The sequence below is a fragment of the Oncorhynchus clarkii genome, chromosome 9 (assembly GCF_045791955.1).
Source record: "Oncorhynchus clarkii lewisi isolate Uvic-CL-2024 chromosome 9, UVic_Ocla_1.0, whole genome shotgun sequence".
Classification (NCBI taxonomy): domain Eukaryota; kingdom Metazoa; phylum Chordata; class Actinopteri; order Salmoniformes; family Salmonidae; genus Oncorhynchus; species Oncorhynchus clarkii.
In genome coordinates, this window is record NC_092155.1 from 80,221,428 (window position 1) to 80,234,868 (window position 13,441).

At 46.5% G+C, this 13,441-nt stretch overlaps 1 protein-coding gene across 1 annotated transcript in view; it reads right to left on the reverse strand.

Annotated features, from left to right (window-relative positions):
• Positions 1-778: 778 nt before the first annotated feature.
• The window catches only part of LOC139417448 (leucine-rich repeat-containing G-protein coupled receptor 6), a 104,110-nt gene continuing 91,447 nt past the window's right edge, over positions 779-13,441 (reverse strand). The window contains exons 16-18 of the mRNA XM_071166732.1: positions 9,237-9,391; positions 7,201-7,281; positions 779-2,066 (exon numbers count right to left, since the gene is read on the reverse strand). Coding sequence (XP_071022833.1) covers positions 865-2,066; positions 7,201-7,281; positions 9,237-9,391 — 1,438 coding nt within the window. The 3' untranslated portion in view covers positions 779-864. The remainder of the gene's footprint in view (positions 2,067-7,200; positions 7,282-9,236; positions 9,392-13,441) is intronic.

Sequence of the window (13,441 nt, forward strand, 5' to 3'; positions counted from 1 at the left end):
TTGGTTTTATACAGTACCCAAGACCAGTCTGGTCACCCTGCTAGTAGTTGTTGGTTTTATACAGTACCCAAGACCAGTCTGGTCACCCTGCTAGTAGTTGTTGGTTTAATACAGTACCCAAGACCAGTCTGGTCACCCTGCTAGTAGTTGTTGGTTTTATACAGTACCCAAGACCAGTCTGGTCACCCTGCTAGTAGGTTTTATACAGTACCCAAGACCAGTCTGGTCACCCTGCTAGTAGGTTTTATACAGTACCCAAGACCAGTCTGGTCACCCTGCTAGTAGTTGTTGGTTTTATACAGTACCCAAGACCAGTCTGGTCACCCTGCTAGTAGGTTTTATACAGTACCCAAGACCAGTCTGGTCACCCTGCTAGTAGGTTTTATACAGTACCCAAGACCAGTCTGGTCACCCTGCTAGTAGGTTTTATACAGTACCCAAGACCAGTCTGGTCACCCTGCTAGTAGGTTTTATACAGTACCCAAGACCAGTCTGGTCACCCTGCTAGTAGGTTTTATACAGTACCCAAGACCAGTCTGGTCACCCTGCTAGTAGGTTTTATACAGTACCCAAGACCAGTCTGGTCACCCTGCTAGTAGGTTTTATACAGTACCCAAGACCAGTCTGGTCACCCTGCTAGTAGGTTTTATACAGTACCCAAGACCAGTCTGGTCAACCTGCTATTAGTTGTAGGTTTTATACAGTATACAGGAGAGAGAGGAGGGAAAGAGGAGGGAGGAAGGGAAGGAAGGAGAGAGGAGGGAGGCAGTAGGGAATGCGTTGGTTTATAATGTCTCGTAGGGTCCCAGCCAGCGGTGCTTGACAACTGAGATTGTGTCCCATTGTAGTTTAGTGATTCATACCTTACCACTCTGCCTCCCTCTCGCTCTCCATATCTCTTTCCCTCTCTCTTTCACTCTCCATCTCTCTTTCGCTCAGGCTGGGGGAAGGTGTCTGACACGGGATCAGAGGAACCGAGGAGGAGGAGGAGGAAGAAGAGCAGTGGGATAATCTGATTGGATCCATCCGGGGTTGGAGGGAGGGGCTTCCACCGTAGAGGGCGTCAGCCTCGGCGAGTGACACCTGCGTCGACAAATCAGAACACAAGCTCTTCTCTGTGTCCACAGAGACCAGCGAGTCTTCAAGCGTGCGGTCCCGGTATAACTGGGGGCGTGCCTTGGGATGTGGCCAGAACAAGAAGTGGGTGTGGTCTCGGGTGAATAGGAGGAAGAGGAGTGGGTTGAGGCAGGAGGGGAGAGGTTGTAGAAGGAGCAGGACAGACTTCAGCACTTCCTCCCCCAGAGAAAGCAGTCCCAGTAGGGAGCAGAGAGACAGGAAGGCCACTGGGATGTAGAGGAGACCGTTGATGAAGATCAACCAGGTGATGTGTTTAATCATGCTACAGTCCCACAGCCCCTCGCACTCTCCTCTCAGCAGCTCCCAGTACAGACGGATGTAGGAGACTGTCACTATCAGCAGACACAGAGTATTCATCATGATCAGAGAGAGAGGGAAGCCTAGAGAGGAGGGTGGATGGGAGGAGGGGGGATGCAAGGGGGAGGGCAGGCAGAGAGGGGAGGAACCGTACTCTCCCACATTGACCAGAGGGAGGGATGCCAGGGTGAGAGAGAGGGTGAGGCAGAATAATGCGCACGTACGGATGCTCCCGTGTGAGGGCGCCTTTCCGTAGGCCCGTGCGCACGTCACGCTCATGCCACACTGCACGGCTGCCAGGGTCAACAGCAGCACGCTCGCCTCGGACGCAAACACCCACACCCACCCCGTCACCTGGCAACCGGGACCCGACTCCCAGCGGGCGCCGTGGCGTCCAAATTCTCCCAGCGTGAGGGCGTCCACGAGGGCGAGCGTGCATGTGCATACGCCGGTTAGGAGGTTGGCAGCGGCCATGCAGGCGGTGGTGAACCGCAGCGGGGAGAGATAGCCCGCCGAACCGAAGAGCGACAGCAGCAAGAGAGAGTTCCCAAGTAGAGACACGATGGAGACGCACCACAGACCCACACGGACCAACCAGCTGCCTAGCAGGGAGTCACATGGCCGGAACGGACCTAGGCGGGCGAGACAGACGTACGTTTAACAATATACAGTGCATTAGGAAAGTATTCAGACCTCTTGACTTTTTCCACATTAGGTTACAGTCTTATTCTAAAATAATTAAAATAGTTTTTCCCCCTCCCCCTTTTTCCCCCCCATCACAATACCCCATAATGACATCACAATACCCTATAATGACAAAACCAAAACAGGTTTTTAGAAATGATATGTATTTCAAATAGAGAACTAAAATGTCACATTTCCATAAGTATTCAGACTCTTTACTCAGTACTTTGTTGAAGCACCTTTAGCAGTGATTACAGCCTCCAGTCTTCTAGGGTCTGCTAGAATATAAAGATAAATACACAACACAGAGGACTACAAGTCAATAGAGTCCCAACGATCAATGGAAAGTGGTTTTTTTCTGGAAAAGGGAATTATGAGCAATGGATCAGAGACATGGGAGGAATTTGTCTTCTGAAATAGGTTACTTGTTATTTGGCCATTGGCCCAGTTTTATTGCAAGGAATTCTAATTGGTCAACCACAGAATAGGGCTGGGTTATAAAACTAGATCCTGTCCCTTTGTTCTGTGGAGAGAATCACTGGAGTGAATCACAGGAGAGAATAACTTGAGAAAGAATCACTGGAGAGAGAATCACTGAGGAGAGAATCACTGGAGAGAATCACTGAGGAGAGAATCACAGGAGAGAATCACAGGAAAGAATCACAGGAGAGAATTCCTGGAGAGAATCACTGAGGAGAGAATTCCTGGAGAGAATCACTGAGGAGAGAATCCCTGGAGAGAGAATCACTGAGGAGAGAATCACTGGAGAGAGAATCACAGGAGAGAATCACAGGAGAGAATCACAGGAGAGAATCACTGAGGAGAGAATCACTGAGGAGAGAATCACTGAGGAGAGAATCACTGAGGAGAGAATCACTGAGGAGAGAATCCCTGGAGAGAGAATCACTGGAGAGAGAATCCCTGGAGAGAGAATCACTGGAGAGAATCACAGGAGAGAATCACTGAGGAGAGAATCCCTGGAGAGAGAATCACTGGAGAGAGAATCCCTGGAGAGAGAATCACTGAGGAGAGAATCCCTGGAGAGAGAATCACTGGAGAGAGAATCCCTGGAGAGAGAATCACTGGAGAGAGAATCCCTGGAGAGAATCACAGGAGAGAATCACAGGAGAGAATCACTGAGGAGAGAATCGCTGAGGAGAGAATCCCTGAGGAGAGAATCACTGAGGAGAGAATCACTGAGGAGAGAATCCCTGGAGAGATAATCACTGAGGAGAGAATCCCTGGAGAGAGAATCACTGAGGAGAGAATCCCTGGAGAGAGAATCACTGGAGAGAGAATCCTTGGAGAGAGAATCACTGGAGAGATAATCCCTGGAGAGAGAATCCCTGGAGAGAATCACAGGAGAGAATCACAGGAGATAATCACTGAGGAGAGAATCGCTGAGGAGAGAATCCCTGAGGAGAGAATCACTGAGGAGAGAATCACTGAGGAGAGAATCCCTGGAGAGATAATCACTGAGGAGAGAATCCCTGGAGAGAGAATCCCTGGAGAGAGAATCACTGGAGAGAGAATCCCTGGAGAGAGAATCACTGGAGAGAGAATCCCTGGAGAGAGAATCCCTGGAGAGAGAATCCCTGGAGAGAGAATCCCTGGAGAGAGAATCACTGGAGAGAGAATCCCTGGAGAGAGAATCCCTGGAGAGAGAATCCCTGGAGAGAATCACTGAGGAGATAATCCCTGAGGAGAGAATCACTGAGGAGAGAATCACTGAGGAGAGAATCACTGAGGAGAGAATCCCTGGAGAGAGAATCCCTGGAGAGAGAATCACTGGAGAGAGAATCCCTGGAGAGAGAATCCCTGGAGAGAGAATCCCTGGAGGGAGAATCCCTGGAGAGAGAATCACTGGAGAGAGAATCACTGGAGAGAGAATCCCTGGAGAGAATCCCTGAGGAGAGAATCACTGAGGAGAGAATCACTGAGGAGAGAATCCCTGGAGAGAGAATCACTGGAGAGAGAATCACTGGAGAGAGAATCCCTGGAGAGAGAATCACTGGAGAGAGAATCCCTGGAGAGAGAATCACTGGAGAGAGAATCACTGGAGAGAGAATCACTGGAGAGAATCACTGGAGAGAGAATCACTGAGGACAGGGGAGCATGAACATCTACCATCTACCTCCAAGCATGATTTGTTCTCTTTGAATGAACCTATGTTCCTCCCCCTGATTTGCTTTGGGGTCTGTGTTATTAAATAACAACATCAACTGCAAACAGGTATGATGCTACAAGCTTGGTACACCTGTATTTGGGGAATTTCTCCCATTCTTCTCTGCAGATCAAGCTCTGTCAGGTTGGATGGGGAGCGTTGCTGCACTGAAGGACATTCAGAAACGTGTCCTGAAGCCACTACCATAAAGGCCTGATTGGTGGAGTGCTGCAGAGATGGAAGGTTCACCCTGGGGCGGCAGGGTAGCCTAGTGGTTAGTAACCACTAGGCGTTGGACTAGTAACCGGAAGGTTGCAAGTTCAAATCCCCGAGCTGACAAGGTACAAATCTGTCGTTCTGCCCCTGAACAGGCAGTTAACCCACTGTTCCTAGGCTGTCATTGAAAATAAGAATTTGTTCATAACTGACTTGCCTAGTTAAATAAAGGTCAAATTAAAATAAAAAAATCTCCACAGAGGAACTCTGGAGCTCTGACCAAGGCCCTTCTCCCCCGATTGCTCAGTTTGGCCGGGCGACCAGCTCTAGGAAGAGTCTTGGTGGTTCCAAACTTCTCCCATTTAAGAATGATGGAGGCCACTGTGTTCTTGGGGACCTTCAATTCTGCAGAAATGTTTTGGTACCCTTCCCCAGATCTGTGCCTCGACACAATCCTGTCTCGACCGCATGGATTCATTTTTGCTCTGCCATGCACTGTCAACTGTGGGACCTTCTATAGACAGGCGTGTGCCTTTCCAAATAATGTCCAATCATTTGATTTTACCACAGGTGGACTCCAATCAAGTTGTAGAAACATCTCAAGATGATCAATGGAAACAGGATGCACCTGAGCTCAATGTCCAGTCTCATACCAGAGGGTCTGAATACTTATTTGAATAAGGTATTTCAGTTTTAGAACTGTAATACATTTTGCAAACATTTCTAAAAACCTGTTTTCCCTTTGTCATTGTGATGTCATTAGGGGTATTGTGATGTCATTATGGGGTATTGTGATGTCATTATGGGGTATTATGTGTAGATTGTTGAGGAAAATGTTTTATTTAATCAATTTTAGAATAAGGCTGTAACGTAACAAAATGTGGAAAAAGTCAAGGGGTCTGAATACTTTATGAATGCGCTGTATTTAACAATACACTTATTCAAGACTTGAACCACATCCATCACAAGTGATTGTATAAGCAAGGCATATGAGGTTAACGTCCGTGTGATTTCATCTGTGATGGTGAGGTAACCAGGAGTATTAAACAGTGGTGTGTGTACCTGGTACAGGTATATTAAACAGAGGTGTGTGTACCTGGTACAGGTGTATTAGGTGTGTGTACCTGGTACAGGTCTAATAAACAGTGGTGTGTGTACCTGGTACAGGCGTATTAGGTGTGAGTACCTGGTACAGGTCTATTAAACAGTGGTGTGTGTACCTGGTACAGGAGTATTAAACAGTGGTGTGTGTACCTGGTACAGGTATATTAAACAGAGGTGTGTGTACCTGGTACAGGAGTATTAAACAGTGGTGTGTGTACCTGGTACAGGTATATTAAACAGAGGTGTGTGTACCTGGTACAGGTATATTAAACAGAGGTGTGTGTACATGGTACAGGTGTATTAAACAGTGATGTGTGTACCTGGTACATGTGTATTAGGTGTGTGTACCTGGTACAGGTGTATTAAACATAGGTGTGTGTACATGGTACAGGTGTATTAAACAGTGATGTGTGTACCTGGTACAGGTGTATTAGGTGTGTGTACCTGGTACAGGTGTATTAGGTGTGTGTACCTGGTACAGGTGTATTAAACAGTGGTGTGTGTACCTGGTACAGGAGTATTAAACAGTGGTGTGTGTACCTGGTACAGGTGTATTAGGTGTGTGTACCTGGTACATGTGTATTAGGTGTGTGTACCTGGTACAGGTGTATTAAACAGTGGTGTGTGTACCTGGTACAGGAGTATTAAACAGTGGTGTGTGTACCTGGTACAGGTGTATTAGGTGTGTGTACCTGGTACATGTGTATTAGGTGTGTGTACCTGGTACAGGTGTATTAGGTGTGTGTACCTGGTACAGGTGTATCAAACAGTGGTGTGTGTACCTGGTACAGGTGTATTAAACAGTGGTGTGTGTACCTGGTACAGGTGTATAAAACAGTGGTGTGTGTACCTGGTACAGGTGTATTAAACAGTGGTGTGTGTACATGGTACAGGTGTATTAGGTGTGTGCCTGGTACAGGAGTATTAAACAGTGGTGTGTGTGCCTGGTACAGGAGTATTAAACAGTGGTGTGTGTACATGGTACAGGTGTATTAGGTGTGTGTACCTGGTACAGGTCTATTAAACAGTGGTGTGTGTGCCTGGTACAGGTGTATTAGGTGTGTGTACCTGATACAGGTGTATTAAACAGTGGTGTGTGTACCTGGTACAGGTGTATAAAACAGTGGTGTGTGTACCTGGTACAGGTGTATTAAACAGTGGTGTGTGTACCTGGCACAGGTGTATTAAACAGAGGTGTGTGTACCTGGTACAGGTCTATTAAACAGTGGTGTGTGTACCTGGCACAGGTGTATTAAACAGAGGTGTGTGTACCTGGTACAGGTGTATTAAACAGAGGTGTGTGTACCTGGTACAGGTGTATTAGGTGTGCGTACCTGGTACAGGTGTATTAGGTATGTGTACCTGGTACAGGTGTATTAGGTGTGTGTACCTGGTACAGGTGTATTAGGTGTGTGTACCTGGTACAGGTGTATTAGGTGTGTGTACCTGGTACAGGTGTGTTAGGTGTGTGTACCTGGTACAGGTGTATTAGGTGTGTGTACCTGGTACAGGTGTATTAAACAGTGGTGTGTGTACCTGGTACAGGTGTATTAGGTGTGTGTACCTGGTACAGGTGTATTAAACAGTGGTGTGTGTACCTGGTACAGGTGAGCACTGGATGTTAGTCTGTAGTTTAGATTCCTGTATCTCCATCTGGAGATCCTCCAGGTCTGGGTCATCTGAATAAACAACAGAAATGTCAAGTTAGATAATGGAGTATATATAAGATAAGGAGTCTATAGATACGATAATGATGTCTATAGATACGATAATGGAGTATATAGACAACAGAATGAAGTCTATGCATAAGATAATGAAGTCTATGGATAAGATAATGGAGTCTGTAGGTAAGATAATGGAGTCCATAGATAAGATAATGGGGTATATCAATACAATAATGGAGTCTATAAATAATGTAATGAAGTTTATAGCTACGATAATGGACTTTATAGATAAGATAATGAGTCAATGTATAAGATAATGGAGTCTATAGATAACATAATGGTGTCTATATACAAGACAATGAAGTCTATAGATAAGAGAATGGAGTTTATAGATAAGATAATGGAGTCTATATATAAGACAATGGAACTATAAATACGAGAAAGAAGTATATATATAAGATAATGAAGTCAATAGGTAAGATAATGGATTCTATAGATAAGGTAATGGAGTCTATAGATAAGAGAATGGAGTCTATAGATAAGATAACGGATTCTATAGATAAGGTAATGTAGTCTATAGATAAGATAATGAAGTCAATAGATAAGGTAATTGAGTCTATAGATAAGATAATGAAGTCAACAGACAAGGTAATGGTCTATAGATAAGATAATGGAGTCAATCGATAAGGTAATGGTCTATAGATAAGATAATGAAGTCAATAGATAAGGTAATGGTCTATATATAAGGTAATGAAGTCTATAGATAAGATAATGAAGTCAATAGATAAAAGAAATAAGTCTATATATAAGATAATGGAGTCTATAGATAAGGTAATGGTCTATAGATAAGATAATGGAGTCTATAGATAAGATAATGGAGTCTATAGATAAGGTAACGAAGTCTATATATAAGAGAAAGGAGAGTGTGTGCTGCTGTGCCAGGTATCTATGGTTAAGTAGGGCTCTGACATGTTCAAAACAGCATCTGTTCCAGACTCACAGTCAGAACATTAGCCTGTTACCCTGCCCTGACCCCGAAACCCAGTGTGTGTGTGTGTTCTTACAGTATGTGTGCTGTGTGTGTGTGTTCTTACAGTATGTGTGCTGTGTGTGTGTGTGTGTGTGTGTGTGTGTGTGTGTGTGTTCTTACAGTATGTGTGCTGTGTGTGTGTGTGTGTGCGTTCTTACAGTGTGTGTGTGTGTGTGTGCGTTCTTACAGTATGTGTGCTGTGTGTGTGTGTGTGTGTGTGCGTTCTTACAGTGTGTGTGCTGTGTGTGTGTGTGTGTGCGTTCTTACAGTATGTGTGCTGTGTGTGTGTGTGCGTTCTTACAGTGTGTGTACGTGCGCTGTGTGTGTGTGTGTAATGGTGGTGTGTGTGTGCGTTCTTACAGTGTGTGTGCCTGCGCTGTGTGTGTGTGCGTTCTTACAGTGTGTGTACGTGTGCTGTGTGTGTGTGCGTTCTGTGTGTCTGCGTGCGCTGTGTGTGCGCGCTGTGTGTGCTGTGTGCGTTTTTACAGTATGTGTGCGTGCGCTGTGTGTGTGTGTGTGCGTTCTGTGTCTGCGTGCGCTGTGTGTGTGTGTGCGTGTGTGCGTTCTGTGTCTGCGTGCGCTGTGTGTGTGTGTGCGTTCTTACAGTATGTGTGCGTGCGCTGTGTGTGTGTGCATGCGCTGTGTGTGTGTGTGCGTTCTGTGTGTCTGCGTGCGCTGTGTGTGTGTGTGCGTTCTTACAGTATGTGTGCGTGCGCTGTGTGTGTGTGTGCGTTCTGTGTGTCTGCGTGCGCTGTGTGTGTGCGTTCTTACAGTGTGTGTACATGCGCTGTGTGTGTGTGTGCGTTCTGTGAGTCTGCGTGCGCTGTGTGTGTGCGTTCTTACAGTGTGTGTACATGCGCTGTGTGTGTGTGTGTGCGTTCTTACAATATGTGTGCGTGCGCTGTGTATGTGTGCGTGCGCTGTGTGTATGGGTTCTTACAGAGTGTGTCTGTGTGGATGGGGTATAGGGCGACGGTCCTCTGATCTAGCTCCTCCTCCTCACTGCTCTGCTCAGTCTCCGGTTGGCTGATGGGCTTATAGCTGTCACATGACCCGTAGACACAGCACTGGTACGCATACGGCATCTCTACCACCCTGAGAGAGAGCGAGAGAGAGAGAGAGAGATGGGAAGAGAGGTTATTTTCAGAGTCAGAAACATCTGAGGAATTTCTTTGATAGTAGCATGCTGGTTCTTGTTAGCGGGATGAACCTCCCTGCAGGGAGCTCACCATAGTTTAAAGGGAGGGATGGATAGAGAGAGGGATGGAGGGAGGCATGGAGCGATAGAGGGAGGGATGGAGGGATAGAGGGAGTGATAGAGAGATGGAGGGATGGAGAGATAGAGGGAGGGGTGGACGGAGGGATGAGAGAGAGGGGAGATAGAGGGAGGGAGGGATGGGGAGATAGAGGGAAGCAAGGTGTTGTTGATGTTGAATATAGAGACTGACATGTTTACATGACAGACAGAACACCTGAGGTTCTATTGGTGGCTGGGTCAGGAGACCTGAGGTTCTGTTGGTGGCTGGGTCAGGAGACCTCAGGTTTTATTGGTGGCTGGGTCAGGAGACCTGAGGTTCTATTGGTGGCTGGGTCAGAACACCTCAGGTTCTGTTGGTGGCTGGGTCAGAACACCTCAGGCTCTATTGGTGGCTGGGTCAGAACACCTCAGGTTCTATTGGTGGCTGGGACAGAACACCACAGGCTCAATTGGTGGCTGGGTCAGAGACCTGAGGTTCTATTGGTGGCTGGGTCAGAACACCTCAGGTTCTATTGGTGGCTGGGTCAGAAGACCTGAGGTTCTGTTGGTGGCTGGGACAGAACACCACAGGCTCAATTGGTGGCTGGGTCAAGACACTTGAGGTTCTATTGGTGGCTGGGTCAGAAGACCTGAGGTTCTGTTGGTGGCTGGGACAGAACACCTCAGGCTCTATTGATGGCTGGGTCAGGAGACCTGAGGTTCTGTTGGTGGCTGGGACAGGAGATGGTTTTTAATAGTTTAAGAGTTGGACGGTGGGAGTGTTCTTCTGACGATTACTACAGGTGGTTGCTGAGACGGCTGAAACAGACGTCTATCAACCTTGATAGACTAAAACCATGAGGCTGGTCCTCTTAGCTCAAGACTAAAACAATGAGGCTGGTCCTCTTACCTTAAGACTAAAACCATGAGGCTGGTCCTCTTAGCTCAAGACTAAAACAATGAGGCTGGTCCTCTTACCTCAAGACTAAAACCATGAGGCTGGTCCTCTTACCTCAAGACTTAAACCATGATGCTGGTCCTCTTACCTCAAGACTAAAACCATAATGCTGGGCCTCTTACCTCAAGACTAAAACATTGATGCTGGTCCTCTTAACTCAAGAAACAGACAAGGTTGATAGACTAAAACCATGATGCTGGTCCTCTTACCTCAAGACTAAAGCCATAATGCTGGGCCTCTTACCTCAAGACTAAAACCATGATGCTGGTCCTCTTACCTCAAGACTAAAACCATGATGCTGGTCCTCTTACCACAAGACTTAAACCTTGATGCTGGTCCTCTTACCTCAAGACTAAAACCATGATGCTGGTCCTCTTACCTCAAGACTAAAACCATGAGGCTGGTCCTCTTACGTCAAGATTAAAACCACGATGCTGGTCCTCTTATGTCAAGACTTAAACCTTGATGCTGGTCCTCTTACCTCAAGAAGCAGACGAGGTTGATAGATTAAAACCATGAGGCTGGTCCTCTTACCTCAAGAAGCAAACAAGGTTTAAAGACTAAAACTTCATCCTAGGGAATTGTTAAAGGCTGAAGTCCTCACACAGCTCAGAGGTTAGGGCTTAGGGTTAAGGTCCTCTTACCTCATGCACAAATCCAAACAGAGTTTGTATATATGTTGTATAACCCTGCGGTTATAAACCTATCAACCCGGTAGTCTATGTGGTGTTCAGGCCTACAGTAGCCTCTATGTGGTGTTCAATACAGGCCTACAGTAGCCTCTATGTGGTGTTCAGGCATACAGTAGCCTCTATGTGGTGTTCAGGCCTACAGTAGCCTCTATGTGGTGTTCAGGCCTACAGCAGCCTCTATGTGGTGTTCAATACAGGCCTACAGTAGCCTCTATGTGGTGTTCAATACAGGCCTACAGTAGCCTCTATGTGGTGTTCAATACAGGCCTACAGTAGCCTCTATGTGGTGTTCAGGCCTACAGTAGCCTCTATGTGGTGTTCAATACAGGCCTACAGTAGCCTCTATGTGCCTCTATGTGGTGTTCAATACAGGCCTACAGTAGCCTCTATGTGGTGTTCAATACAGGCCTACAGTAGCTTCTATGAGGTGTTCAATACAGGCCTACAGTAGCCTCTATGTGGTGTTCAGGCCTACAGTAGCCTCTATGTGGTGTTCAATACAGGCCTACAGTAGCCTCTATGTGGTGTTCAATACAGGCCTACAGTAGCCTCTGTGTGGTGTTCAGGCCTACAGTAGCCTCTATGAGGTGTTCAATACAGGCCTACAGTAGCCTCTATGTGGTGTTCAGGCCTGCAGTAGCCTCTATGAGGTGTTCATGCCTACAGTAGCCTCTATGTGGTGTTCAGGCCTACAGTAGCCTCTATGTGGTGTTCAGGCCTACAGTAGCCTCTATGTGGTGTTCAATACAGGCCTACAGTAGCCTCTATGTGGTGTTCAGGCCTACAGTAGCCTCTATGTGGTGTTCGGGCCTACAGTACAGTAGCCTACAGTATGTAGTGTTACAGTAGCCTCTAATACAGGCCTACAGTACAGCCTCTATGTGGTGTTCAGTGTTCTAATACAGGCCTACAGTACAGTAGCCTCTATGTGATACAGTAGCCTCAATACAGGCCTACAGTAGCCTCTATGTGGTGTTCAGGCCTACAGTACCCTCTATGTAGTGTTCAATACAGGCCTACAGTAGCCTCTATGTGGTGTTCAGGCCTACAGTAGCCTCTATGTGGTGTTCAATACAGGCCTACAGTAGTCTATATGTGGTGTTCCAGCCTACGGTAGCCTCTATGTGGTGTTCAGGCCTACAGTAGCCTCTATGTGGTGTTCGGGCCTACAGTAGCCTCTATGTGGTGTTCAATACAGGCCTACAGTAGCCTCTATGTGGTGTTCAGGCCTACAGTAGCCTCTATGTGGTGTTCGGGCCTACAGTAGCCTCTATGAGGTTAACACCGTGGGCCAAATAGGTGACTGTAAATTGCAGTGTATTGTGTTGTATGATGTAAGACCCCACTTAACAAAATAAAAATTCATTATTATTATTATTACCATACAGACAATTAGACAACGTAGACTACCCCTCTGACTATTGGCTTATTTGCATAGTCAAGCCTTTTCTCAAAATACAATACTGCCCCTTTAATTAAGACACACCCCTTTTTACCTGACTGGCTTTTCAAAGACAGGTTGAAATGTAGCTTACACATTTTGTGGTCTTGTAGGAAGCAGTAATTCCCCATTACTGACCTCTAATTATCTATAACTGGGCTAATAACTCACTAACTAGTATAGAATATCAACAAATGTTCACACACCATGGCTCTGAACTGATTTAAAAAGCATATGCACTTGTGTGTGATTGGGCTACCTCCACCAATAGAATTCTACTCCGCTGTGCTCCGGCTCTGCCTACAACTACATCACAGACTCAATCTTACAAAGTTAGATGTGTTTTGGTTTGTTGCATTGACAAGGGGCTGATAAAATGTTTGATTCGATCACAGAAAAAAACATTGATCTACATGGGGCGAACATGGGGCAAACTAATGGGGCGAACTAATGGGGCAAACTAATGGGGTGACCTCAGTGCCGTTCTCTTGCGTCTGTTCTGCGGGGCAAGTCCTGGAGGAGGTGCGTAATCTCACACGGGCGCAGCTTAGAGGGAACATTGCATTTTACTTAATTAACTATTATCAAATTGCTTCAAATCAAAACACAGAAAGAGTGGTGTGTGTGTGTGTGACTGACATGCTTGTTAGTGCTCAATGCTATAAGAGATAACAGCCTGACTAGCTGTCTACCAGTCCACTGAGGTAGCTTCCTGTCCTGACTAGCTGTCTACCAGTCCACTGAGGTAGGGGGGAGGAACATATAACAGCCTGACTAGCTGTCTACCAGTCCACTGAGGTAGCTTCCTGTCCTGACT